This window comes from Podarcis cretensis (genome assembly GCF_951804945.1).
Source record: "Podarcis cretensis genome assembly, chromosome: 17".
Classification (NCBI taxonomy): domain Eukaryota; kingdom Metazoa; phylum Chordata; class Lepidosauria; order Squamata; family Lacertidae; genus Podarcis; species Podarcis cretensis.
Genome location: NC_137187.1, coordinates 39,187,833 through 39,214,601, shown reverse-complemented (window position 1 = coordinate 39,214,601; position 26,769 = coordinate 39,187,833). Strand labels below are relative to the sequence as shown.

At 46.5% G+C, this 26,769-nt stretch overlaps 3 protein-coding genes and 1 long non-coding RNA gene across 6 annotated transcripts; 1 reads left to right on the top strand and 3 right to left on the bottom strand.

The window, feature by feature from the left end:
• Positions 1-1,293: 1,293 nt before the first annotated feature.
• Positions 1,294-11,218, bottom strand: IDH3G (isocitrate dehydrogenase (NAD(+)) 3 non-catalytic subunit gamma). The gene is made up of 14 exons (XM_079958899.1): positions 11,084-11,218; positions 10,181-10,222; positions 9,371-9,382; positions 8,292-8,389; positions 8,014-8,126; positions 6,799-6,859; positions 6,100-6,232; positions 5,246-5,379; positions 4,763-4,865; positions 4,049-4,195; positions 3,608-3,702; positions 3,078-3,138; positions 2,010-2,105; positions 1,294-1,522 (listed from the first exon to the last, which is right to left on the bottom strand). Exons 1-14 carry the CDS (start codon positions 11,150-11,152, stop codon positions 1,520-1,522), a joined length of 1,167 nt encoding a protein of 388 aa, XP_079815025.1. The 5' UTR covers positions 11,153-11,218; the 3' UTR covers positions 1,294-1,519.
• Positions 11,219-12,882: 1,664 nt separating this feature from the next.
• On the top strand, positions 12,883-17,072 carry RPL10 (ribosomal protein L10). Its single transcript, XM_079958898.1, has 6 exons — positions 12,883-13,042; positions 14,739-14,797; positions 14,992-15,099; positions 15,186-15,324; positions 15,640-15,802; positions 16,841-17,072. Exons 1-6 carry the CDS (start codon positions 13,020-13,022, stop codon positions 16,994-16,996), a joined length of 648 nt encoding a protein of 215 aa, XP_079815024.1. The 5' UTR covers positions 12,883-13,019; the 3' UTR covers positions 16,997-17,072.
• Positions 15,779-16,834, bottom strand: LOC307206104. Its single transcript, XR_013834276.1, has 2 exons — positions 16,701-16,834; positions 15,779-15,993 (listed from the first exon to the last, which is right to left on the bottom strand). It is a non-coding gene; the product is annotated as an uncharacterized lncRNA (long non-coding RNA).
• A 669-nt stretch (positions 17,073-17,741) lies between the features above and the next one.
• Positions 17,742-24,380, bottom strand: LOC307205994 (deoxyribonuclease gamma-like). Of its 3 annotated transcripts, XM_079958773.1 has the most exons (8): positions 23,932-24,380; positions 21,379-21,467; positions 21,025-21,111; positions 19,574-19,686; positions 18,944-19,056; positions 18,530-18,687; positions 18,052-18,148; positions 17,742-17,962 (listed from the first exon to the last, which is right to left on the bottom strand). In XM_079958773.1, exons 1-8 carry the CDS (start codon positions 24,070-24,072, stop codon positions 17,888-17,890), a joined length of 873 nt encoding a protein of 290 aa, XP_079814899.1. In that variant the 5' UTR covers positions 24,073-24,380; the 3' UTR covers positions 17,742-17,887. The 3 variants fall into 3 exon arrangements, with proteins under 3 accessions (XP_079814899.1, XP_079814897.1, XP_079814898.1); XM_079958771.1 differs by lacking the exon at positions 23,932-24,380 and having other exon boundaries at positions 21,379-21,919; XM_079958772.1 differs by lacking the exons at positions 21,025-21,111; positions 23,932-24,380 and having other exon boundaries at positions 21,379-21,918.
• Between the last annotated feature and the right edge of the window lie 2,389 nt (positions 24,381-26,769).

Genomic DNA, 26,769 nt, shown 5'->3' with positions numbered 1-26,769 from the left:
CCCTCCTCCTCCTTTCTAAGGACAAAGTTGGGTTTAGGAAGACCACACTGGAGGAGAACCTCTTGAGGATCAGGTTCTCAACTCCTGTGAGGGGAAAGGGGTTAGAGTTACTCCCTCTAAGGAAAGTTGTTCTTTTACTTCCCTTCTGGGATTGATATCTTGGGTGTGCAGTGCTATGGAGGGAGGGTGGTGGTAAAAGTTCACACTGCCACAGAGTAGAATGGAAGTTCAGAACAAAACTCACCTTGAGAAATATCAGCCCTGTGTTGTAAAAGAAAAAGCAAACTTAGAAGGTCCCCAATACACCAGGGATGGGGAGCCTCTCCCAGCCCAGGGCCACACACACTTCCAAGGGCTGGGCTGGAAGCAGCGCAAGGAGTCAGAGGCAAAGTTGACAGAGCAACCGATGTGACTCTTACCTTAGGTGGACTGTCACCTACTGCACCTGTGTGAAGTCAGAAGTTTCTACATACACACCTCCAAAGCCAGACACATGAGCCATTATTGCAGTTCCAGGGACACATTCCAGCTGGGCAAAAGCACTCAAGGACAGAGAGCAGGTCCGGTACGGGATGCAGTCTGGTGGAGAGTTCTGGAGGACTAGAGTGCCACATCCAGCCTGTGGGCCTGAAATTTACCACACCTAAGACAGCTCAGCAAGGTCTGCATGAACCTAACCATTTACCAGGAAGCTGCTTTCTGTATAGACCTCTCCTGCTGCCCTGGAGTGCATGTTTCTAGTCCCTGACTGTAAAGATGGGATTTTAAGTCTAGGCAGTGCTTGATTGGGGGCAAAGCATTAGTGGGCTGCAGCTCTTTAGTGCTCCCCACTGCTAGCAGCAGCAGAAGTTATGCTGCTTGCAGAATTTTGCTTTTATATCACCATTCTCTTTGGCATTCACAAAATCCATTGAAAATTAAGTGTGTCTTTCTGTACTGTGTTGGAACAAAGGGATGTGCAGCTGTAGACAAAGGAAAACCTACTTTTTAAAAAATTGACACCATCTTAGATTCCAATCCGCAGGTGCCGTAGTGGTAGGTTATACTGCAGGAAGCAGCCAGCTCCCTTCCCTAACTAGGGGAGTCTGGCCCTTGCATTTGGCTGCTGCCTTAGCCGGTCCTTGATTGTAAGTTCCTTCAGTGTAAGTCACCAGGATCCTTCCCTACGATAAAAACCATGCTCCATAGCCCCAAACTTCCCTCTCCCTTGCTGCTCTCTCTCACCACACCATTAATCCACTTAGCTGTGCGTATCTACTAGTCAGCCTAAAAGCAGGAGACACAGAGACATGATAGGCCTCACATTTCCATTTATTTCCCTTTAGTGAGGTGGGTATGAATTGCCATCTTACACACTATATACAGACGATGGGAGTTTGTGCTTGGCTAGTTCACAATGGAACAGTCTGTTCTAGTCACAGGCAGAAGTTGCTCTGGCCTCTTTCAGGCAGACAGGAGGGGTATTTGTTTCAGTTGCAGCTCAAACAGCTATTGAGCCTGGTTCTTTGGCTTCAGAATGTCACTAAAAAACAATAACAGGCAAAGGTAAAAAGAATTGAATGGTCTTTAGGAAAGCTAGCTACACAGACTAAGAACTACTTATATTTCATTCTGCCCAACCTCACACTGGTTAATCACTAAAATTCCCATTTTGTAAAGAAGCAAAGCCTGAGGCAGGGACAAGTGAAGTTTAAAACTGCTTGGCTTCAGTTGCAGGAGGATCCTTCGTGTCCACACAGCCCCTAAATTCTGCTTCTACCAGTGCCCCCTAAGCCCCTGCCCTTCCTTCTCCTGCCTTACATCCAATCCCTAAAGGCAGAAGCTGCTCAGTAAGGACAAGCAAGTACAATCTTACAAAAACTTTGGTATGATAACATTTCTTGAAACCTTGGAAAAAGGTTTCAAGAAGTCTGCACTTCATCAAAATCTTATAACTTCCCTTCCTCACCTTCCACTTCAACCCCCTCCCCCTGAGAGCTGCAAACCTGTCACCTTCCTACCCAACTCACCTGTGCCAGGTTCGGGTTAGATTTTTTTATCTGTTGCAGGATGGACTGAACAGCCGCTGAGGTTGTACCCTGGCCCCCAATATCTGGTGTGTGAGTCTGGAGAGGAAAAAGAAAGAAAAAGTTGTATTAAGCCACCTTTACTCACAACCGCCCCTTCACAGTCCAGTTTAGTTAACTAGCAGTCTGTCTTCAAACTTGGGAGCCAAGAACCCCCTTCAGCCCAAACATGCATTTTGGGACCTTCATTTTTTTACTGTTTAATTTAGCTGTAAACACTTGCAAGCCACTAGAACATTTGGTGTATCTGCACTGCAATTATCCCTTTGTCCCAGCAAAACACTGGAAACTGCAGTTCCCAAAGGGATGGGAGAGCTAGAGATATCGCCAAGTTAAAAACTATTTCCCATGGCATCCACAAATGAAAATGCCAAATAGGCAACAGATGTTTGTAGTGAAGATGGGCTACCTACTCAAAGTGTAAGGACAGTTACCAAGGGAGACCCACATGCAGACGCATACATGCTGTGGTTGTGCACATATGATGGTGCACTCTTGGAAACCTGTGGCTCTTGACCAATTGAAGGGATAGACTATTCCGCCCAACCCTCTTTCCACAATGCCACCAACTTGATACTTCTGCTCCCCCACTGTACCAACTGACACAAACTTCATTTACTTCTCACTACAAGTCCCTGCGTTGCTGTACAAGTCATGGTCATGTTCTCTGATCCAACTGCAGCCCCAGTAGGGCACATGGACTAGTACCTGCTCAGCTGTCTTTCTCATGCCTTAGGGATCTTTAGAGACTCATGGGCCCAATGGCTGCATCCTTCACACTTGGCTCTAGGAATCAATTAGACCCGCACCCTAAAAGCCTGACTTGGATTGGCAAGTCACATTTTGGATGCCCTCCAAAACAAACAAGAAATCAATCTGAGATATTTGACAATGGTTTTTAAGTCCTCTGCTGGTATGTACAGACCCAAGAAGAACATCCAGTGACCTTAGAGCCCATATCCCCAATTCTCTTGATAGGCCATTGGCCTGGGAAGGGAAAAAACAACTCACTTCTACTTCGTCCATAGAGGCCAGAACTGCCTTGCGGATAATTGATGCATGGTTGTGCAGTCTGCAATGAACAACAGAGCGAAGCGATGAGAAACAGCAGCACAAATGCAGTCTCTCTTCCCCCACCCTCCCCTATTATGATGGAAGAATCTGCCACTGAGACAAACATTTCATTTTTGTCTCACACTTTCCCCAAGATGATCAGGTAAGTGTTCAGTAGCTCCCACATTTTAGATACATCTCTCCACCTAGTGTCACCCAATAATTTAGTGGCTGAGTAGATATTTGAACTTGGGAATGCCTAGAGCAGGTGAAGAGAATCTTTGTTCCCCCCAGATGTTGCTGAACTACAACTCCCATCAGCCATAGCAAGCACCGTCAGGGGTGATGACGGCAACATCTGGAGGGCCAAAGGTTCCACAAACCCATCCTAGAGGCTAACCCACTATGCCACGTTGGCTCTCATAGTTGGGAAATGGGGAAACAGTTGTATTAGGCAGTGAGACAGGGAAAGGGGTATGCGCACGTACTTGAGGTGGTCCAGCATCATGCAGCTGGCGAGCAGCATGGCTGTGGGGTTGGCAATGTTCTTGCCAGCAATGCTCTTGCCAGTATTGCGCGTGGCCTGAAGAGGGAGAAAAGAGAGATAAGGCATTGAGAGAGCAGGCTATATTGTCTGAGGGAGCAAGAGGGTTTCCAAAATGAAAGAAACCAACATAGAATAATGGAGAGGCAAAGATACAAGTGGTCTGTTTTTTTGCTGGTGTGTTCAGCTCTCTTCCATCTCCCTCAGTTTTCTTCCAGGCAATGCTTACTGGAGAGATCCTGGTGCTCAGGCCCATCTGGAAGCCAGAGCCTCTGCCTTAGGAGCCCTTTCTCACTCAGTCAAGTAGCATTCCTGCCCTCGGAGCTTCTTCATCACAACCCCACTTTACTGGAGCCTGACATCCACCACCCTCTCAAAAACTCACCGTTTCAAAAACTGCATAATCACGCCCGTAATTGGCACCTGGCACCAGGCCCGGGCCCCCAACCAGTCCAGCACAGACGTTGTTGACAATGTTGCCGTAGAGGTTAGGCATAACCATGACATCAAACTGCTGTGGACGGGACACCAACTAGGAAAATCAGAGACAGCAGTGAGTTTAAAGGTGAGAGTAGTGATTCATGTCCCCTCCTCTCCCCACCCATCCCAGCCACAACAGAACAGTGATGTAGTTTCAGATCTTCCTGGAAGCTTTCATAAAAGCACTCCTAATTTAAACAATTTCTCTGAATGATCTGCAAAAGTCACATATTCTAAACAGAAAGTTACATTATTAGCCAACCAGTTTTCCCTCCAAAGTAAATCCTGAGAAATGTCTTCCGTTTCCTTTATAACAATTGCTTTGACTATTACAAAACTTGACATTTCCAGTTCTCGTGATTCTATTTTAAAAAAGCAAACAAAACAAAAAACCCCAAAGTTATGCTTGTGGGCACAAAATGCTGGGACTGACTCCTGTGCATGTTTAATCCATGTGAATGGATTAAGGTGGTAATCTGAAAGGGACTTACAGTGGGAATCCCTGAACAGCACTGCCAAAGAGAATGAAGAACACAAAGATTTGAGCTGTCTACAAAGAAGACTCAGGTGTCCTGTGTTTGAAATGGCAGCTAGACATAAGGCTAGAACATCCAAGTACCTGCATAGTAGTGTTGTCGACAATCATGCTCTCAAATGTGATGTTTGGGAAGCCAGCTGCCACCTCTTTGCAACACTGCAGGAAAAGGCCATCACCCAGCTTCCTAATATGGGAGAAAAAGAGAGAAAATGTCAGCCAGAGCTGCAGCAAAGGCACCACAAACTGTAGAGGCAGCAAATGTTTGTGGTATTCCTGAACAAGAGCAGAAAGGTCTCTGATGCTAGCGTACAGTCAGGCCTGTACAGCCTACCTCTTCCACACAGAACAGAAACCTGATCCCTGACTTGGGAGCCTAGGAATAAAATTTCATGGCACAATGCCCTGATTTGCAGGGTGCATAAATAAGAATTGAGGCATCTCCTACTGGGCACAAGTTGTGGCACACTTTACACCCCTGAGCCAGAAAACCACCACCCCCAGCTACTCCCAACCCTGCTCCCACACACGTACGCTGAAGAAAGGCCTACATGTTCCCTAACGTACATGATGTTTGCCTTGTGGACGGCGGTCACCTTCTTGCGCCCAGCTTCATGCGCCAGCTTGAAGGCGTATTCTGCGATGCGCAGCGACTTGGTCTTTGTGATGATCTTCAGGCTCTCCACTACACCAGAGACGCTCTGGAGGGGGCAGGGGCAGAACACGCAAAATCAAAACTCCTAGTTTCTACCTCTAGCTCAGTTGGGACTGGGTGGGAAATGATGTCCTACTTGGAAAGATTACTGCAATCCTTGGAGGGATTGCCAGTTTTAGGAAACCAACTTTCTGCTTGTGGTTTTCCCCTATGATGTATCATAGAACCCCGGTTAGAGGCCATCTATTTAACTGAGCAAGAGCTGCAGGCTTCGCCTGTTTTTTCCACACCCATACGAGACAAAGCAAATGTCTGTGAGTGAGTGAGTGAGTGAGTGAATATGCTAGTATGGAGGAGCTTTTACAGAGCCAGGCCCTGTGACTGAAAAAAGCCACTTGCCAGCATCTTGGTTTTTGTCAGGAGGAACCATTTGGAAGTACGCAATCACAGGAAGGAATCCCTGGAATGGAAGGATGAGAGCCAGACTGAACCCCTGGACTGTCAGTTGCTGGCCACCATCATAAAATCTTTGACACCTCACTAAAAGGTCACTTGCCATATAGCAGGACTATCCCATCACCACTCAATCCTGATCATGATATGCCACAAGCAGAGAGTCAGTATGCTTTAGAAGGAAAGGGAAGGAAAGGAAAAAAGCCCACCTGGAGAGGAAACAGCACTGCCCCAATGCAAATAGGGTTGAGGAGGGAGGGGGATTTGGGCAGAAATAAAGAGGGCAAAAGTGGTTGCCTCTGCTAATTAGCACCTCGTGCTCCAGGCTGCTGTATTCTCCCTCCGTGTTCTCTCGGACTATGAGTATGTCAATGTCATGGTGCCTGGTTGCCACTCCTCGAAGGCTCTTGCAGTGAATCACATTAGCAAACAGATCCAGATTTGTGCTGTGGAATCAGAGAGGGAAAGGAAAAGGTCACATGGCACAGATTCTACTCAGAATAACAACTGTTGTGATTCTGTGTACTTCAGAAAGCACAATTGTTCCTTTTGCCCCAGATCCACCTTCTCCCTAGTTTCGCCAATTGTCTTAACAAGAGTATCGTGTTGATAGGAGAGATGAACCGCATATGCTATGGATGATGACCAACCCACATCATTGGAAATGAGATTCCGTGGCACACCTGGATGGGAGCAGGAGGGCTGCCGCTTGCTTTTCCAATGTGCTTTCCAGCTCAGCAGACCAGAAGCAAAACCACACCAAGGAACAGAGGGCGGAGCTGCATATAATGTGTGGCAGCATACTAGAGTCCTGTGACTTGTGGCATCACTATGGGAAGCAATACAGAAATTAAGACTACTGGCCTCATTTACATACTTCCACTTCCACTATTTTTTTTAAGCCTCTAGACAGGGGTAGAAAATGGAAATGAATGGTTGTATATGGACTAAACTGCACTCCCAACTCTTAGGCTCTGCTTGGCAACTGGGCTAAGCCTCTCTCTCAACTCACCGCATTATGTTGTTCCGGGACTTGTGAGAAGGTGGTAAGTTATGGTTTGTCTCGATATTTCCTATAAAGCCAGGAAAAGAGAACCAGTTAATAAGAGGATCCACTCCCTGGCCTTAGTAAACATAGCACACCAATATGGGGCAATCTGAAAGTTGCAGCTATATAAATTGTCCTCTTTCCTGATGGGTTAGAAACAAACGTGGATAAAATATCAAGCCTGGGAAATCTGGATTCAGATTCCACAGCAGTCAGACATGTACTGAGAGGCTGTTAGTTTCAGTTCCTCCATCCATAAAATGGGAATAAGCAGCACCAGTTTTCCAGAGCTATCACAAGGATGCAATATTAGATATAGGTTTAAATGCAGCAGAGTATTGGACTATGAGCATTGCCTCACTCAGCAATGAAGCTCACTGGGTGACCTTGGGCCAGTCACCATCTCTTAGCCTAACCTACCTCACAGTGTTATTGTGAGGATGAAATGGGGAGGAGGAGAACCCTGCACACCATCTTGAGCTCCTTGGAAGACAGAGATGGTATATAAATGTAATAAAAAAAATAAGCATCTTCAAATACTGTTAAGGCGAAACCTAGAATAGGCTCGGGGACGCAGGTGGCGCTGTGGGTTAAAGCCTCAGCGCCTAGGGCTTGCCGATCGAAAGGTCGGCGGTTCGAATCCCTGCGGCGGGGTGCGCTCCCGCTGCTCGGTCCCAGCGCCTGCCAACCTAGCAGTTCGAAAGCACCTCCGGGTGCAAGTAGATAAATAGGGACCGCTTACCAGCGGGAAGGTAAACGGCGTTTCCGTGTGCGGCTCTGGCTCGCCAGAGCAGCGATGTCACGCTGGCCACGTGACCCGGAAGTGTCTCCGGACAGCGCTGGCCCCTGGCCTCTTAAGTGAGATGGGCGCACAACCCCAGAGTCTGTCAAGACTGGCCCGTACGGGCAGGGGTACCTTTACCTTTACCTAGAATAGGCTCATTTTGGACTGAAGAGGGAAGCAGGGAAGAAGGAAAGGGGACCAGATGAATCCAAAATGTGGCTTTGGAAAATAAATAGATACTGGCCTTTACTAAGCCCATGCAGCCCAGTAAAACAAATCTGCCATTTCCAACCGCCCCCTGAAAAGATGCACAGGACACCCCTTTCTCCTCCTTTCGACTTCACTTTATGCAGAACTTGGCACAATTCTGCATGCTGTGAAAAGCAAAGGATCACCTTTGAGGGCTACACGGTTGCGCCGGATGGCCATGAGAGCATTCTGCATGTCCTCTTCAGATCCCTCTGAGCTGACCAGAACTTCCTCAAAGTCCACAGGCACAGTGGCATGCCTGGGGTAGAGAGAAGAGAAGGGTGGGGCAGTCAAGGTGAATTCCAGCCATGGCTTTGCAAGGCAAAAAGTGTCTATTAGTTAGCAGGACAGATCAGTGCACACAAGCAGGCCTTCTGGGTCTTATGCACAGCTCTGGAGAGGCACACAGAGAGGAAATTTGTACCTGAACACCTCCTTGACATGAAGCATAAGCTCCGGCCCAATCCCATCTCCAGGAATCATTGTCACAGTATGGCGTCCCCCATATTTGGCGGGTGGAGGCTGTGGAGAAAGAGGTGCAGGTTTAGGCAGTTTAGAACAAAATCTTGCAAATCGTAATCCTTTCGGCTAGGCCACACCCCTGCCCAGGAATCTTAGGAGGCCTTTGTTCTCAGTAACTACACACATCCCTGCCATGCTCATCTAGGCCAATGCCTTTCAGACAAGTCTCCGAATAACCCTTTCCACACTGACATGCAGAGTCTGACATGAAATGCCCCCACCCACACTGCAGAAGGTTCTGGAGCATTTTCTAAGTCACCCACTCAGTTTGCATGGAGCGCTTGGTCAGGCCTACTGGGCTTCACTGTCACCCCTTGCTAACTAGGGGGAGCATCCTAGAACATGCTCAGCACTTCCCTATGCCTACACAAAGCATGGAAGGCAAACAAACTGGTTCATCCTTATGGATCTTCCTTCCCTATGAGGAACCCCTGACAAGCTTCTGATGATCAGGAGAGCTTAAAACAACAAGAGTATAGAGTGTTCAAAGTGAAGAATGAAACCCTGAGAGTCCTAGATCCCAGCCAGGTAACACTGGCTGCTCTATTCTAACCAGCAGACCACCCCATTCTCACCTCATTCTTTTAGCTTGCTACACTACATTCAACCAGCACTAAGGATTGTCATGATATTCTCAATTGCCTTGCATTTTAGCCACTCTGACTTCTGGTTTCCAGTGGTAAATATAGACACCAGTATTCCCAACCCTAGCTTATCAAACCCCATTCAGGAGACAGTGTTTCCAAAACCAAATTGAAGAAAGGTTTAAGCCCACTATTTCCAACCTGGGAGAGGAGGCTAAAGAACAACTTAGGACTAATGGTCCATATATTTTAGCTCAGTAGTGTCAGTCTTAGCAATCACCCTTTGCCAGTTACTTGGGACATTTGCAGCTTGATGAATACTTGATAATTGGAATAGACTTAAACCCATTGGCTGTAACTCCAAGTTTAAAATTGAAATGGTAGGAAAACTACTTACAATAGTCTGTTGCTGTAGGCAGTGTGTCAGGAACAGATATTGGGAAGATGGGAAAGGGGAAAAAAGAACAGGAGTTTCACAGGCAGCAGTGTAAAAAAAAAAATATATTGTTAACCAAACATTTGCCAAGATCCTTCATCTAGAATTTTAACCAGCAGAGTGCTTTACAATCTCATAGGTCCTCAGAACCGTTATAAAGTTTATCTAGTACCTCTGAAATGTTATCCATTGATCTTTTTAATTTTTCCATGTATTTGGGAAAGTTAGTTGCTTGCTATGCATTTGGATACCTCTTCAAGATATCATAACCAAATTTTGCACAACAGTTCGTGAATCAAGGAGCAGGTTTTCATCTATGTTGGGATAAAATTGGATGCCATTTTGAATCAAGATAATGGACTGAACCTTTGAAAATTGCACTGATTTTAACCATTGATTTTAAAAGGTACAAGACTGTTAGTACCTTGTAATTTCCCTACACAGTTAATAAGTTAGAATTATTACTCCAATTGAACAGAGAGAAGTTATGGAAAAGGCAGATCAATATGGCAAAGCCCATTAGAACATCTTCCTCCAAGAGGAGAAACTGTCTTAGATTGCAACATTTTGTTTGCATACCAGATTTGATCCCAATTCCTCGGGTGCCCAATCAGTACAGAGAATAGAAACAGATGTCACATTAGGACCATTTACATCCCCCTTCGGTCCATAGACAGCGGTCAGTGAATTTGTGGGGGAAATAATGAACACAAGAGTGCCTCCCCTAACATCTCTCTGTGACAAAGGATAGCAAGCACAAGCAATACAAACCGAGGCCACATTCCTGCGACTGCCATCTGTTAGAGCCTGCACCTGTGGGGGGGAGAGAAAAAGAGCATAGGCTAAGGAAGGTGATTTGGGGAATCCAGAAATAAAGGATTCTTACAAGACAGGAATGAAACACTAGGTGTCCTGCCTGACTCTGTGAAATTCCAGGTTTGAGTGAGATCTTTCATTTACTCCCCTTTGCCAGAAGCTAGAGATGGATATTTGATCTGTCAAAGCGTTCTTGGTCAACTGTCCCATCAAATAAGATCAAGTATTTAATGCTAGTGAAGGATTCAAATCCACATTCATCCTTGAAGCTCACTGGGTGACTGTGGGCCAGCCTCTCAACCTCTCACAGGGTTGCTGTTGTGAGGATAAATGGGGAGCAACAGGAAAAGTGTGAACCACCTTGAGCTCCCTGGATGAAAGGTGGGAGATAAATGCAATTAATAAATAAGTCTGTATGAACGCAATGGGTGGCAGTTATTCCAGACTCATTACTATAGTGGTTACTAATCATCATCATCATCATCATCATCATCATCATCATCATCTCGTGCAAACAGGGCTGTTTCCTTCCCTTTAATTCCTTGGTTGTGCTTTTAGCCCTTTAATTCTTCTCTCCTAGTCTCATATCTATCGCCCAATCAAAATTATCTGCTACGCAACGAGTCCCAAAGGAAGCGCCCAATAAAAAACCTATCCATAAGAAGCCAGCCAATGCGAAAGCACCATTCTCCTTTTGTCCCACCCACCGCCTGCTTCCTTAACCAATCGGAAACATGGCTACGGTTGCCCCAGCCCGCCCACCCACTCCCCTGAGAGGAAACCAAGGAGCGGCGCCGGTTTCCCTTCACCTCCGGACAAGGTCAGTGTCCACAACCGCAGTAGAACCCGTCGTCTTACCGAGCGGGACGCCAACAAGGCTGGCCTCCACAGCTGCCTGCCAGTATACAAAACTGCCGAAGCCGCCATCCTTGAATCTTCTGAGGGGGGCGAATTAACAGGAGTCTTATCCAGATACCGCGAGACCTGTGACGAAATCCCGTAAGAAATCGCGTCTTCCCGCACAAGCGGCGGGAGGAGCGCATGCGCAGTAAAGTTGCTTTAGCCTGTCTCTTCCGACAGAGCTTCAGATCGTTATAATTCCCGGTGGATATTCTCCGGGATATTCTCCTAGCATTCTCATTCGTACTTTGCAACCATAAATAACTCACAGCTGCCATTTTATTAGTTGTTAACCCAGCAGGTCGCAATGTCCAAAGAAAGCAGGGCTCACAGTAGGCGCCAAACGAATAGAAATTCGTTTAATTATTCTGCTCTTCGTTTAGTGTTTCTTTTGCTTATTTATGATTTCAGCTGAATGCAACGAGAGCTGCAATGCAATGCATCCTTAGTAAGAGTAGAACTGTGAAAGCAAGGACGTCTTAATAAAATTGCTCCTCGTTTCGGGGTTGAGGGGAGGGAGACTATACGGAAAGCCAGCAAGTTAAATTATACATATTGGACATCAGTGTGAATTAAGCCTTTGCTCTGTTTTTCTGTAAACTTTCGACAAAATTGCTTATTACAGCCACATTAATAAAACAACTATTACTCTGTTTCCCAAGTTGATTTTTTGAAGAATTGAACTGGTTTACCTCATTATTACGGTATTGTAAAATAATGTTTAGCATTTCACACCCCCGATGAACCATTTTTTTGTCACTCATGTACAGTACATGTTTTATTAATTATGTGTACAATGATAACAGAAATAGTATACAGTAGATAAAGATATATAGATGTATAAAAAGAACAACTATGTTACTGTATTTCGAAGTGCCAAGTAAGAGCGGAGGTCGACAGAGGCTTTGCAGCGCCTTCCCATGAATAAAGACCTTGAAAACCTAACTCAAAAGCCATGGGCAATTCCACACGTTATATAGTTCAAAATGCTGAGGGTATTATAACGATCAGCACTGACATGAGGGTGGTTGTTGTTTTTAAGATCTCCCATCTAAAAAATTTCGGCAGCAAATGTATGTTCAATTGCACGGGGACATCCTTCGCCCTTCTATAATTATTATTATTATTATTATTATTATTATTATTATTATTATTATTTATTTGTTCCCCAGCCACTCTGGGCGGCTTCCAACAAAGATGAAAAATACCCTAAAATGTCACATATTAAAAACTTCCCTGAACAGGGCTGCCTTCAGATGTCTTCTGAATGTCAGGTAGTTGTTTATCACTTTGACATCTGCTGGAAGGGCATTCCACAGGGCAGGCGCCACTACTGAGAAGGCCCTCTGCCTGGTTCCCTGTAGCTTTGCTTCTCGCAGGGAGGGAACCGCCAGAAGGCCCTCGGAGCTGGACCTCAGCGTCCGGGCAGAACGATGGCGGTGGAGACGCTCCTTCAGGTATACTGGACCGAGGCCATTTAGGGCTTTAAAGGTCAGCACCAGCACTTTGAACTGTGCTCGGAAACGCACAATTATCCCTCAGTTAAAGGTTTAAACATCCACGCAAATGGAGTCAGAAGAACGTTTCCCCTAAAACCAACCCGGAAGCTAATGTGTCGCGACGACCTTCCGGATACGTTAAGCTTCCGCTGCTTCCGGTCCAGACAAGGCCCAACCTCTGTGTCCGCGGCCGTCCTAGAGCGGCAGCGTTGATAAGCAGCGCGCAGGCGCGCTCCCCGCTCTCTTTCCGCTCGGCGAGGTGAGTACGCGGGTGAGGCGGCTGCGGCGCGGCTTGGGCCTGAGAGCGAGAAGCAGGCCCTGCGCTCGGCCCGCTTCCCTTTGCGGCCCCGGACTGACTCTCTCTCTCTCTCTCTCTGCCTCTCAGACCTGCAGCCATGGGCCGCCGACCCGCGCGCTGGTGAGTTGGGCCGCCCGGAGGACGGGCAGGGCCGGGAGGAGGCCGCGTGGCCGCTCCGTCGGGGGCTGGCGAGGGCGCGGGGAGGCGGCTCTGCCAGGAACGGGAGAGGAGAGGCCGAAAGGGGTCTCTCCTGGCAGCCGCATCTCCCGCTTTCCTCTTCTGGCGGGGACCGCGATCGGGGAGGGCGAGGGTGGGCGACCAAAACGGGCCCCACCTTGGGGGCTCTGGGCTTCTACGGCTTGCTTGTGGCCCGTGGACCCTTCTGCGCTGCCGCCCGTGGTGGCTCTTAGCAGCAAGGTTGCTTTCGTGGGATGGATATTAGACCCAAGCACGCACAAACATCCCCCGTGAGTTTAGCATAAAAACAAGAAATTTCTGCCAGATTTGATCAAGGGGCTGCCTGCCTAGTTTTGCATCCTGCCTCCTAGCAGTGGCCATGCATGCATGCATCAGAAACCCTTAAGCGGGACATGAAGGCTGAAGCCTCCCCAGTCACTGCTAGTTGTACTCAGAGTAAGCCCACTGAAGCAAGCAGGTATGACTAACAGGTTCACTAATTTCAGTGGATGCACTCTTGAGTAGGATGTAGTTGAGTACAGTATGACATATAAATATTCTTTATTTTATTCTTACGACACTAAGCATTAGATACTAAGCTTAGAGAGTTGATACTGAGAGTGGCTTTGCCTGAGACCACCTAATGGCCTGGTTCAGACGTTCATTCAAAGCCTCATAAAACGTTTATGAAGCCAGGCACTAGCATCGGGGCTGAGCGTTCCCCCATTTCACCATTCTGTCACACATCACCCCCAGCAGGCCAGCATATATCCAGATTTCCTGATTTTTTTTCTTAATACAAGCCAAGATCTTTGCATAGAAACTGACAGGGAATAGGAGACATGCTTCTCACAAGTGCCCCATTCCGAGCTTCAAAAGCCATGGTTTGTTGAGCCGAAAACGATTGTCCAAACCATGCTGTTGAGTAGCTAAAAACCTTGGATGCTCTGATTTATATATCAGTCTTTCAGATACTATTATACCAGGTTTAGGGACAAGTGTAACTTTGTGGTAAACATTGCTGCAGAAATTACTATTGATCTTGGGACGGGAGCCAGATCTGTCAGCCAAATGTAAATTCCAGTTAAACACCTTGCTTTCGATAGGGAAAGTAGAAGTTCTTGGGTTCACAGAACTTCACTTACTGTTAGGAAACAGTACTAGTATGGAAATAAAAGCCAGTAAATACAGATAAGTGTCTACATGTTCTTTATTAATTGTATGAGACATATTTTTAATTTAGCACTTGTTTGGTAGCCATAGAGCAGCAAGAAACTGAATGTGGCAAGTGAGCAGACTAGCAACATGGAAGAAGGATTCTGTTCCTTAAGTTTGCCCAGCATAGACATAAAATGAGCTGCTGAAGGAAGATTGGAGCTCTTCATCCTTCCACTGCTAAACTCCATTAGGCTAGTAAATTGGTTTAAAAGGCTAATATCTGGGACTGCATCTTGGACCAGTTTCTAACCACCAACCCCCAATCAGATGTGAATGGCCAAAGACAAGGGTTGATGGGAGCTGTAGTTCAACAACCTATGCAAGGCTATAGGTTCCCCATTTCTGGTTTATCATATTCAGCAATTGTGACTTTAATTTCAAAAAATTGTTTCTGACTACCTTATCTGTCTTTTTCTTCTAGTTATCGATACTGCAAGAACAAGCCTTACCCCAAGTCCCGTTTCTGTAGAGGTGTTCCTGGTGAGTAAGATATTTATTTTTGCCTGATGAACTGTTAAATTGAACTGCATGCATTCAGATAGGAATGTAGAATTTAATCCAACAGAGGATAGCCTGATGAGACTTAATTGCCTGGTCAGATTGCACCTAATTTGGCCTGTTAGGAAATCCGAGTTTTAGTGAACTGGCTGATAATATTACTTTCTATTCTTCAGATCCCAAGATCAGAATTTTTGACCTGGGCAGGAAGAAGGCCAAGGTTGATGAGTTCCCACTCTGTGGGCACATGGTGTCAGATGAATATGAGCAGCTTTCATCAGAAGGTACAGAGCACCAACAGACCACTCAAACCACTCTTTTTGCTGGGCTTCTACGGTCTGCCCCATTCACCCTGTCTCTCTTTCTGCAGCTCTAGAGGCCGCCCGTATCTGTGCCAACAAATACATGGTGAAAAGTTGTGGTAAGGATGGATTTCACATCCGTGTGCGCCTGCACCCCTTCCATGTCATCCGCATCAACAAGATGTTGTCATGTGCTGGAGCTGATAGGTGAGGAATGGGTAGAGACCCAGTTCTGGTGTTAAAATTGACCTTGCAGTCAATTAAGCCGACCAGCCCCTGCTGCTATCGGGGGGTGGTGTGCACTGACTGCACACAGTAACTCCCTTGGTTGTGTACGTGCTCTGTTCCTTGTACAGTGCACCTTAAGGGACCCTGGGAACACTTGAGTCCTGGTGAGGTGCATGACTGGCTGAAGCTCTTGGCTTCTACATTTGCCAAGAGGGCCTGACTGGTGGTGGGTGTAGCAGCATGCTTTAGTCCTTGAGGATAACACCCTAAGATTTGGTTTTGGTTTCTTATTAGACTCCAGACCGGAATGCGTGGAGCCTTTGGTAAGCCTCAGGGCACTGTGGCCCGTGTGCATATTGGCCAGGTCATCATGTCCATCCGTACCAAGGTGCAGAACAAGGAACATGTCATTGAAGCATTGCGCAGAGCCAAGTTCAAGTTCCCTGGCCGCCAGAAGGTAATGTGTGTGTTGGTGGGGGAAGAATACTGTCAGTCCAGAAGTATACAGGCATTGCACCACTAAAGATAGGGTGCAAAACGAGATAAATCTCTCAGTATAGCTAGTGAGATCATAAGTTTTAGTTTGCTGCTCTTACAACCTTTTGCCGAGAATGAACTTTGTCATATGACTTTGATCTAAAGTGGTGCCTCGCAAGACGAAATTAATTCGTTCCGCAAGTTTTTTCTTCTTGCGAGTTTTTTGTCTTGCGAAGCACGGTTTCCCATAGGAATGCATTGAAAATCAATTAATGCGTTCCTGTGGAGACCGCTTGCCAGGCTGGCGGTGCGGAGAAGGGCTTTTCTCCCCACCGCAAGCCTTCAGGACAGGTACGGGAACAGAGGGGAAGGCGCGCAGCGCTTCTCCTCTGTTCCCGGGGCTTGCAGTGGGAGGAGGGTTTTTCCTCCCCCCGCCAACATTCAGAACAGCATTCTGAAAGTTGGCGGTGGGAAGGAAAACCCTCCTCCCACCGCAAGTCTTCAGGACAGCCTTCTGAAGGCTGGCGGCGGAAGGAGGTCTCTCCGCCCCACCGCCAGCCTTCGGAGCAGCCTTCTGAAGGCTGGCGGTGGGGCGGAGAGACCTCCTCCCGCCAGCCTTCGGAGCAGCCTTCCGAAGGCTGGCGGGAGGTCTCTCCGCCCCACCGCCAGCCTTCGGAGGAGGTCCGAGGACAGTGGGGACGACGTGCTGCGCTTCCCCGCTGTCCCGGAGATTTCCCTATGGGCTTTCGTCTTGCGAAGGAAGCCCATGGGGAAATTCGTTTTGCGAAGCGCCTCCAAAACGGAAAACCCTTTCGTCTAGCGGGTTTTTCGTCTTGCGAGGCATTCGTCTTGCGGGGCACCACTGTACAGTGACTGACTGTAAGTTGGTATGGAGGGACAGGCCATTTGACCTGTGGTGTTGCGTCTCAGCTCAACGAAGACAGGCTGATACTCAGTAGTAGATGCATAATAGCTGGGAAGTCTGAGGCAAGCTTCTGATGTCTTCTCTCTCACCTAGATCCACATTTCCAAGAAATGGGGCTTCACCAAATTCAATGCTGATGAATTTGAGGACATGGTGGCTGAGAAGCGCCTTATCCCTGATGGCTGTGGCGTGAAATACATCCCCAACAGAGGCCCTCTGGACAAGTGGCGTGCATTGCATGCAGCATAAGTGCTTGGTGTTTATCCACAAGCTGCTTTCCTCAATTCTTGAAGGAAGATGAATGGAAATAAAAAATGTCTATTGAGCTGCTTTGTTTACTGTTACGTTAATGTTACTGTGAGTTTGATATAACATCAAACATACCTTCACCCGCTTTTGGAAACAAGTGAACATAGTAATGAATTTGAATATCAGTATTCCTTTGTCAGTGTCACACAAGACAATTCTCACAGTAGTGAAGCCCTCAGGCTGGTCTCCCATAAGCATTCCTAAGGATGGGGCAAAAAAAACCTGCAAGACTTCCAGGGCAAAGTAAAGAGGAAAAGGTTGCCCTGTAATTCAGAGCAGATTGGGAAGGGGGCCATTTCAGTGTGCATTATAGATGTATGGCTTACTGAGGCAGTATCCTGCTTCATCAGGGTTGGTTGGTTCAGCTGAAACAAAAATAGGATTATCTAGGATAAACAATGTTGGGAGTTTCTGGGGGTAAAGGATGGGATATAGATGACAACTGAATGAAAGAAATGAAGTGCTATTTTCATAAGATACTTTTTTAAAAATGTAGTTTCTAAGGAAGCTGAATGCTGCGCCTAATGCCTACGATCCATGTAGGATATTTACCATTCACCCAGCCCTAAGCTTAGGTGGTGAATTTTGTGGCAACACCTGGATACGCCTGCGTGAAGGCTTGCAAGTCCTAGCTGCAACGTAGATGGAGCTCTTCTGTCACCTTGATTTTCATGCGGGGGGAGGGAGTGTATGTGTATTAGACTGCTTTTACTGTATGGGGATTCCACTGCTGCCCTAGACGGATCTTGCTGAATGGAATAGTCAGAGAATTTAGTTTCTTTTTGCCCTGCCATTGCCCTTGCTTCTATAGCCAGAAGGATGGTTGACGGTTTAGAGCTCTCGCTGGGCTTTCGGAGCAAGCCGAAGATTCACCTCTACAGGATAGTGGTCGCTGACTGCTAGGGCCTGTAGGAATGAAATGGTGTGGATTATTCAGGTCTTTACATCACATTCAAACTAGCAGCCAGTTAAGAAAGGAGCCCAATTACACCCACCTCTTCCTCCGATAGTCCAAGTGCTTGTGTGAAGTTGAAAGGCTTGGCAGATCTGGGTACAATGGCGCCAAGCAGCTCTTCTCCATGGACTATAATCCTAGCATGGGAGGACAGAGTACAAAAGTGGAGTGTGATGGGTCTCTGCTCTGCCCCCAATAAAAAAAGCATGGCCAATTTACGTGAGACAAAGCAGGAGTCTAGTGTGCCAGGTTAGCTCTTAAGTTCTTGGCCTGGCTGTGGTACAGATCTGGAGTAGTCTCTGCCTCTAGTGTTGTCTGCTCTCCAGCTCAACAGACCAGAAGCAAAACCACACCAAAAAAGGGCATATGGTATACACTGTAAGTGACACAATCTCCTCAGGGCTTACTTTCTGTCTGGCATGCTTGCTTAAAAGGCTGGCAAATGCTGGATTGCTTTTGGGAGTAAGGGGAAACATGTTGAGAATGGGTGAGTGGAGCTGAAAAGTGTCCTCTGGTACCTGTCATAGGCACAGCAGGTCCGGTGGCTGACTGTGGTGTCCTCTCCGTCACCAATGAGCCAGTGGAAAGCAAGGTGATTGCGCAGGCGGATCCCAGCCCAAGCACTTGCTGGGATGTAGGCACCAGCAGCATTCAGATCTCCCAGCAGCATCACATTCTATTCAGATCACAAGGAAAGGGTTGTATGTGAGTAGCATCTCCACTAGAGGAGGTGGCATGAGACTGAAAGCTAGTTGCTGGGAATCAGGAGAATGTCCTATTAACACATCTGGGAATCAGGAGAATGTCCTATTAACACATCTGGTCAGCCACTGTGAGAACAGGGTGCTGGACTAGATTGGTCTTCTGATCCAGCAGGGCTTTTATGTTCTTAGTGACTTGCTGAGTTTACAACATCTGCCCCCATAATATACCTCAGTTTTCCACCGTTGCATCAGTTCTGTGCACACTCCAAACAGCAGATCAAGTTCTTGGGCAGCTTCCCGAGGACTGGTGTGGTGTAAAAGTAGCACAAAATCTAGGATAGCTGTGGGGTGGAAGACAGCAGTTCAGATGATGGGAGAGGTTTCACTACTGATCTCCCTACTCTTTCCTCTTAGTGGCTATTATTACACACATGCACACTTAACAAGAGCTAGCTCCTTTACCTCAGCTTCTCAATACATTCAATTTCTTCTGTTTCCTCATCTACCCTAAGCAGCACTGAACCATCCAACTAGGGCTATACAGTGGTACCTCGGGTTACATACGCTTCAGGTTACAGACTTCGCTAACTCAGAAAAAGTACCTGGGGTTAATAACTGCTTCAGGATGAGAACAGAAATCGCACGGCGGCAGCAGGAAAGCCTATTAGCTAAAGTGGTGCTTCAGGTTAAGAACAGTTTCAGGTTAAGAACGGACCAAAAGAAATGCCAGGCTTTCAGTCCTAAAACCGAGGTAGTCTTCCATAACTGCCTTGGAGATAACAGCTCCTGGATCACCAAGAATCTGTGGACAAGTATCCAGAACAATTGAGACCTCTGTGTGGAGAAACTGGGTGTTACCTGTGTATGGAGAGTGAAAGCGAGCGGCAAAGGGCCCCCGGGCAAATGCCTTGTAATCTCTGGCATCCTCATCCCCAAACTGGCACCAATCAGTAACTGACACAACATCCATTCTGTCAAGGTAAAAAAAGTAGGCATCAGAGGGAACATTCATCCCTCAAAAGGTTAAAGTATGCATAATCTCTCTCTCGACTGTTGAATATGAGGGTGAACTTGGCTCTGGGAGATTTGGGTCTGTGTGCCTTTGAGTGAGTTCTTATCCAAGTAAACCTGTGTCTGGTTTTGTTCCAATACAGAGCCTGCAAGTGGAAGCTCTCACGACTGCATGTTCCTCTATCCTTTTTTTAAATATATATATATATATATATATATACACACACACACACACACACACACACACACACAGCAAGCTAGATGTCAGCACCCAGTTGCTCCCTTTCACCCCCATTTGCAATCTGTCTTTGTGAAGGGGTCATTATTATGATGAAATCAGGTAAGCCTCTGTCAGCAGGCCAAAGTCTCAGCCCAAACGCAGGTTTATATCCTCAGGAGATCCAGGCCTTGGTTCCCCAACTACAAACCAGAGCTGTGAGACCCAACACTAATGAGCAGGTGTGGAGTAGTGGATGGACACTTAAGTCCAGCTTCATATGTGGCAAATCCAGACTGAAATTGCTGCTCAGCCAAAACAAAGTTCACTGGAAAATTATTGTCTCATACCCCAATTTGCCCAAATACATTTTTCTGAGGCTAAAAAATAGTTTTGGAGGAAGGGTGGGATTATAGGGGTAACAAATATGGAAATGCATATTGTTAAAATGTGTTATAATTGATTGGCAATTAAAATACCAGAAGTAGCCCTATCGTTAGGCAGTGAGGTGGCTGCCTCAGCTGGTAGATGCCATAGCTAGGTAGGTGGGTGGGCAGGAGGGGAACAGCAGTGCAAGGAAGTTGTTGCTGTTGTTGTTATACCTTACCCATCCATTCTGGACAGCTTCTAGCACATATTGTATGTTCAGTACTGTGGATCCATTTCTGTGGAACCCACAGCTGAGATCAGATAGCCCCCCCCCCCTTGAAGTTTTGACATCTAGTGAAAATGTTTTCTTCTTTCTTTAAAAATCAGCAGGCATTTTAGCTACGTTTTCTGATTTTTTGGTTAGTTTTAACTGATTTCATATTCACTGTATCTTTTTAGCCTTACTACCTAGTGACTTGGGTGTTTATTACTGAAATAAGTAATAAATAAATTCTCACACTGCTCAGCTTTGGTGCTTGAAATGGAGGAAGGCAGGTATCATTTTGTCCTTCACCTTGGGTAACAAAATGGCCACCCCGTAAAACATTATCCTGGGAGAGGGGGAGTTATATACATGCATATATAGGCCAGAGTTGGATTTTGGTTCCTGGGGCTCTGATTTAGTCATGTTCCCAGCTCCCCCAGACATTACCGATACACAAAGATATTCTGCTCCTTGTAGCTGCCTCGCCCCAGCCTCTTGCTCGCCAGGCGGCTGTAGTGATGAGAGGGATCATACCTGCCAGGGAGAAGGGTTCAAGATGCCACTTTGCCTAATAACAGAATGGGGTGGTACAGAATCCTCAGATGAAGAATGGAGCAATGGGGGGAAGCCTTGTTAGAATGCTCCCCCACAATAAAAAAAGAAATCTCCCTGTGAATAAAAATAAACTAACTGCGCGATCTCCCCACACACCTGTAACCTGAAATGGTACCATTCAGATTATACCCCCTCCTACTGCATATTTTGACTAGGTCTATGATTAGCAGCCTCTGCTGGTACTACCTGTTCAGCTCCCGCAGCAACGTCTGAATAGCTGTACCCCTGGAGTCTCGCACCTCTTGGATGGCAGAAATATCACAGCGAGAGAGGATCTGGCAGTGGGAGAAGAGTGGGTGGTCAGGGCAATGAGATGCTCTGGGCATTGTCACTGTCACACATATTTCCCCCTCTCTCTTGGTCCTTGTTGCTTCCGCATTGCCACTGTTCTGCAGAACTTCATAGTGGATTAGAGTGCTTTGTTGCCCGCTTTTAAAAAACAACAGTAACCAGTTTGTGGTGCAGGAAGTGATGGGGAAATCCATTGACGTCTTGGATGAATTAATTAGTAACAGAAAGGAATGTAGGCACCAGGCCCCCTCCATTCGTGAGCAGAGTGAAGCAGCAGCCCTTCCACCTCTGCCCTGGTGGAGAAGCAGCATCATCCTCTGCCAGATCTCACAAGATCTTGCCAAACTCTTAAGTAAACAGATGGAAAGAATGATCAAAGGTAACCAGATGCAGCATTTGTTCATATCACTGCCTTAGCATGCGGTGACCGGGGACGTTGACATGGTGGGGATGGACAAGGCCCTGGAAACCAAGACTTAAGTGGAACGGTTGTGGGAGTTGGGTATGTTTAGACTGGAAAAGAGGAGACTATGATAGCCGACTCCAAAGGGATGTCACATAGAAGATGGAGCAAACTTGTTTTCTTCTGCTGTTGAGGATAGAACCCAAAGTGATGGCTTCAAGTTATAAGAAAGGAGATTCTGACTAAACGTCAAAAATAACTTTCTGACGGTAAGAGCTGTTTGTCAGTGGAATGGACTCCATAAGAAGGTGGTGAATTCTCCTTCACTGGAGATTTTTAAGCAGAGGGCTTTAGCTGAGATTTCTGCATTGCAGGGGGTTGGACTAGATAACCCTCAGGATCTCTTCCAACTCTACAATTCTGTCTGGCAAAGGTTTTCAGGTCTTGCCTAGAATTAGGAATTGCGTAAGCACTCCAGTCAGTGTGAAGCTGACCAATGTGTGGTTTCTACACATTGCATTGCCATTATAAAAAATCAAGTGGGCCAATGTTTGTCAAAAGCACACATCCCTTTGCTTAAAAACAAGGGTTGTGTGACTTGTATTAAACAGATGCCTTCTACCAAGCCAGACACTGAACCATCTTGCTTAGAATCTACACTGACTGGCAGCAGCTTTCCAGCTTTCAGACAACAGTCTTTACTTAGTGATGCCAAGATTTGAACATGGGACCTTTTGCATGCAAAGCGGATGCTCTATCACTGAACTTGAGCCCTTCCCTTAACACTGCTATAGTTATGAGATACATGCTCTTAAAATTTCTATGTTTGCAATTAAACCCAACTTTAATACATGCAAGAGCAGGCCTTTGAACTTAGCTGCTTGTCAGACTGCTTCAGCTGAAAGACCTCCTGCTCAGAACTCATTTTTGTTACATGGTCTTAAATCTCCCAGCTTGTGGAGTAGCTGGTACATTTTTCTCTCTGCTCTTTGATCATGGCCATCTGCCATGGATGCTTTAGTTGAGATACCTGCATTGCAGAGGGTTTGACTAGATTACCCTTCAGGTCCATTACAGTTCTATGATTCTATTTGCTTATCGCTGTAGCAAGAATACACCTGTCATCCACAATGTTTTTACCTCTGCCTTAATCGCAGCTGCCCCCAGATCTCTAGGGTTAGGGATACAGTTCATGGTTTCTCCCTGGTCCTGAATGGGGTAACTGTGCCCCTGAAGGACCAGGTGCACAGCCCGAGAGTCATTTTGGACTCACAGCTGTCCATGGAGGCACAGGTCAATTCTGTGTCCAGGGCAGCTGTTTACCAGCTCCATCTGGGATGCAGGCTGAGACCCTCCCTGCCCGCAGACTCGCCAGAGTGATACATGCTCTGGTTATCTCTCACTTGGACTACTGCAATGCACTCTACATGGGGCTACCTTTGAAGGTGACCCTGAAACTACAGCTAATCCAGAATGCAGCAGCTAGACTGGTGACTGGGAGTGGCTGCCGAGACCATATAACACTGGTCTTGAAAGTACTGGCTCCCAGTACGTTTCCGAGCACAATTCAAAGTGTTGGTGCTGACCTTTAAAGCCCTAAACAGCCTTGGTCCAGTATATCTGAAAGAGCGTCTCCACCCCCCACCGTTCTACCCAGACACTGAGGTCTAGCACCAAGGGCCTTCTGGTGGTTCCCTCCCTGCGAGAAGCAAAGCTACAGGGAGCCAGGCAGAGGTCCTTCTCAGTAGTGGCGCCCTCCCTGTGGAACACCCTCTCACCAGATGTCAAAGAGAAAAACAACTACCAGAATTTTAGAAGTTATCTGAAGGCAGCCCTGTTTAGGGAAGCTTTTAATGTTTGATGCATTACTGTATTTTAATATTTTGTTGAAAGCTGCGGGGTATAAATATATATTATTATTATTATTATTATTATTATTATTACTATTATTATTTCTAAGCAGGGCTGAGAGCAAGAATTGCTCATTAAACTAATGAAGCACTGTTATCACCATTGCCCTTGGTCCAAATCAATCACAAACTCACCTGGACAAGAGCTCCCATGACCCTCCGGTTTGCTGCCTTGGCTCTCCCAAAACTGCGTATGTTGAAAGCACAGATTTTGAAGGCTTCTGTCACAACCTGCACGCCCAGAAAGATGAGCAGAAGGGTGAAGCTCTGTCCCATAGCACTGGTGTTCCTTGATGTATGTATCAAGCTGATGCTGGAGGGTGTTGATAGCCCAGAGGACTGTATTGCTGCATCAGCATCCGGGGGGGGGGGAGGCCTTTGTACTGACTGTTGTGTTTGACATATGACAACCTAGCAGAGAAAGTGCTGGACCACACCAGCATGATTACTCGCTGAGAGAGGGCGGCATCCCAGAAGTCAGGTTCCCACTTTCTCCTCCCTAATCCTCACTTGCTGCCACTGTCCTTCCAGAACCAGCAACCATTCAGAATAAGCTGAACAGTATATGCAGCCTCATGGATTGTCCATAAATGATCCCTTTGTCCATATACACATCTCTCTCTCCTGTCTCTCTGTGTCATGGGTTGGTTGGACACAGAGGAATGGTGGAAGGTACCAGCTAGGAAACCCTCAAGGAACTAAGGCTCAGAACCTGGGGCTTGGTGGTGGGATGATGATGAATAGTCAGAGGGAAAAGCCTGGGAAGAGGATGTGTCTGAAGCTGAAGATGTAACAGGGTTTAGTGAGCAGGGAGTCTGTGGCAGAGAGAAGTGCAGAATCAGAAGCGGAAGCAAGAGGGGAGGCCAGAGAGGCAGAGATGAGTCAGGCTGTTGAAGAAGCCAGGAGTTCTCCTGCTCTTGGTGTGACAAGCTACCTTCTTCCCTGACCTCCCAGGACTAGAAGGAGGATGAAGGGAGAGAAGCAAAGGCAGGCACGCCAGCACAGTCTCAAATTGTGGGAGAGGAAGAAACTTACTGGTGGGCAGCTGGGGGAAGGCAGGGACCTTCAGTCCCACAACTGCCTCATAGAGGCAAGATCTACCAAGTAGATTTGCTGTGCCCATTGGGCCTGGAACTCCTGAGCAGACCTTGTTTCTTCTAAGAAAGATTTCACTTATTCTGTGTGATGTATTGCCGACCAACCCCTGATACCTGCTTTTTTTTATCTCTGATTAAATCACATCTAGCAGTTCTCTTTTATTAATTCATTATTTTATTGATCATTTCAGATTTTTCTGTTGGTATAATTAAAGCACAGGTGCATGGTATAAAGAGGCCGCACTGCTATGTGTATATACATTTTTAAATTTTATATTGTCCTATCAGGACAAATCCTTTGGAGGGTCTTCTTTGGAAATGGTCAAGGTGAGAAGGTCCATCTGTTAATGGATTTTTTGAACAAATCTATGCATTAAAGGAAGACGGATTGCAGAGGTAGAGGAAATACAATCAGCTTTTTAAAAGTATGGCAGTAAGAGCTAACCCACAAATAACAGGAATAATAATGAATGGGACAAGAGCATAAAGTTGTTTTGCAGAAGACCCTGTGCTTCTCATTACGAACCAAGAACCTTGCTGAGGACCACTGGAACCAAGCTGCATCATTTTGGCATGGATCAAATGTTCCTCATTTTGCATACATTCAAGCTCTAGTTTAATTGTCAGACTGTACTTTTTGTATTCCATTGCAGTTCACTTCCATCCTTACATGTTGCCCATGTGTATATATACGTGAATATTACACCCCATGAAAGGTTTTGCTGTAATAAAAGGTATTACATCTTTAAGGTGCCACAAGTCTAACATGTCTACCCCCCTAGGAAATGTTCCTTCTGAAGTTTAGTTCAGTCATGACGCAAGATTTTATAGGCTACAGAAAACCATTATAGAACACCACAAAAAGCATTTGCTTTTTATCATTGAGTTTAGAGTTTCTACTGCATGAAAATTCTACTAACACATATAATCCATATCCAACCCTCTTTATACATCTCTTCCTAGAAAGAGAGGGAACCGACCCACAGCCGAAAACAAAGCAACTGAAATATCCATAGCACACACACTGCCTTCTAAACTGCGTGTTTGGTCTTGTCAGCATCAAAGCTGTCCTTTAATGCATCTCAGAAATCAGAATGATAGGGGAGGGCTGTGGCTCAGTGGCAGAGCACATGCTTTACATACAAAATTCCCATGTTCAGTCCCCAGCATCGCCAGGCAGGACTGGGCCAAACCCCTGCCTGAAGCCCCACAGAGCCACAACCAGTCAGTATAGAGAAGACTGACAGACGAGTAGTTTGAGTCATCATTAAAGCATCTTCCTATGTTACTGTGCACCTTTTTATACAGGAGAAAATAGGCATCTACTGATTCCTATAGCGTAAAAGGATGAGATTACACAAACAATGTGATCTCTCTTTCTGTCACACACACACACACACACAAGGGGGGGGGGGAGAGAGAGAGCTTTGTCATATTGTTGCCTAGCAGAATGTTCCCTGAGTCAAAAATGGCAAGAAGTTTCAGTGCTACTTCCAGTAGCGTAGCGTAGCAAGGCAAGTAATTTGCGCCCCCTAACCCATGGATTTGCGCCCCCTAACCCGTGGATTTGCACCCCCTAACCCTAACCCCCAGATGTTGCGCCCGGTGCGGCCGGCCCCCCCCTGCACCCCCCACGCTACGCCACTGGCTACTTCCCATTCTGAGAACATGGTTCCTCTTTGTATGTCCTTTACCATTTTCTCTTTCACCTAGACTGCCCTGTTTTTCAGGAAGAATGGCACATATGACCTGTTCTTATTTTTAAAAAAGGCAGGGAGGGAAAAGCCTGACATGCTGATAGATCACCCTATCAATTGTGGGTGAGGAAGAAGTACAAAAGGTAAGTTATTTAAGTGACTGAGAAGTAGATCTCGGC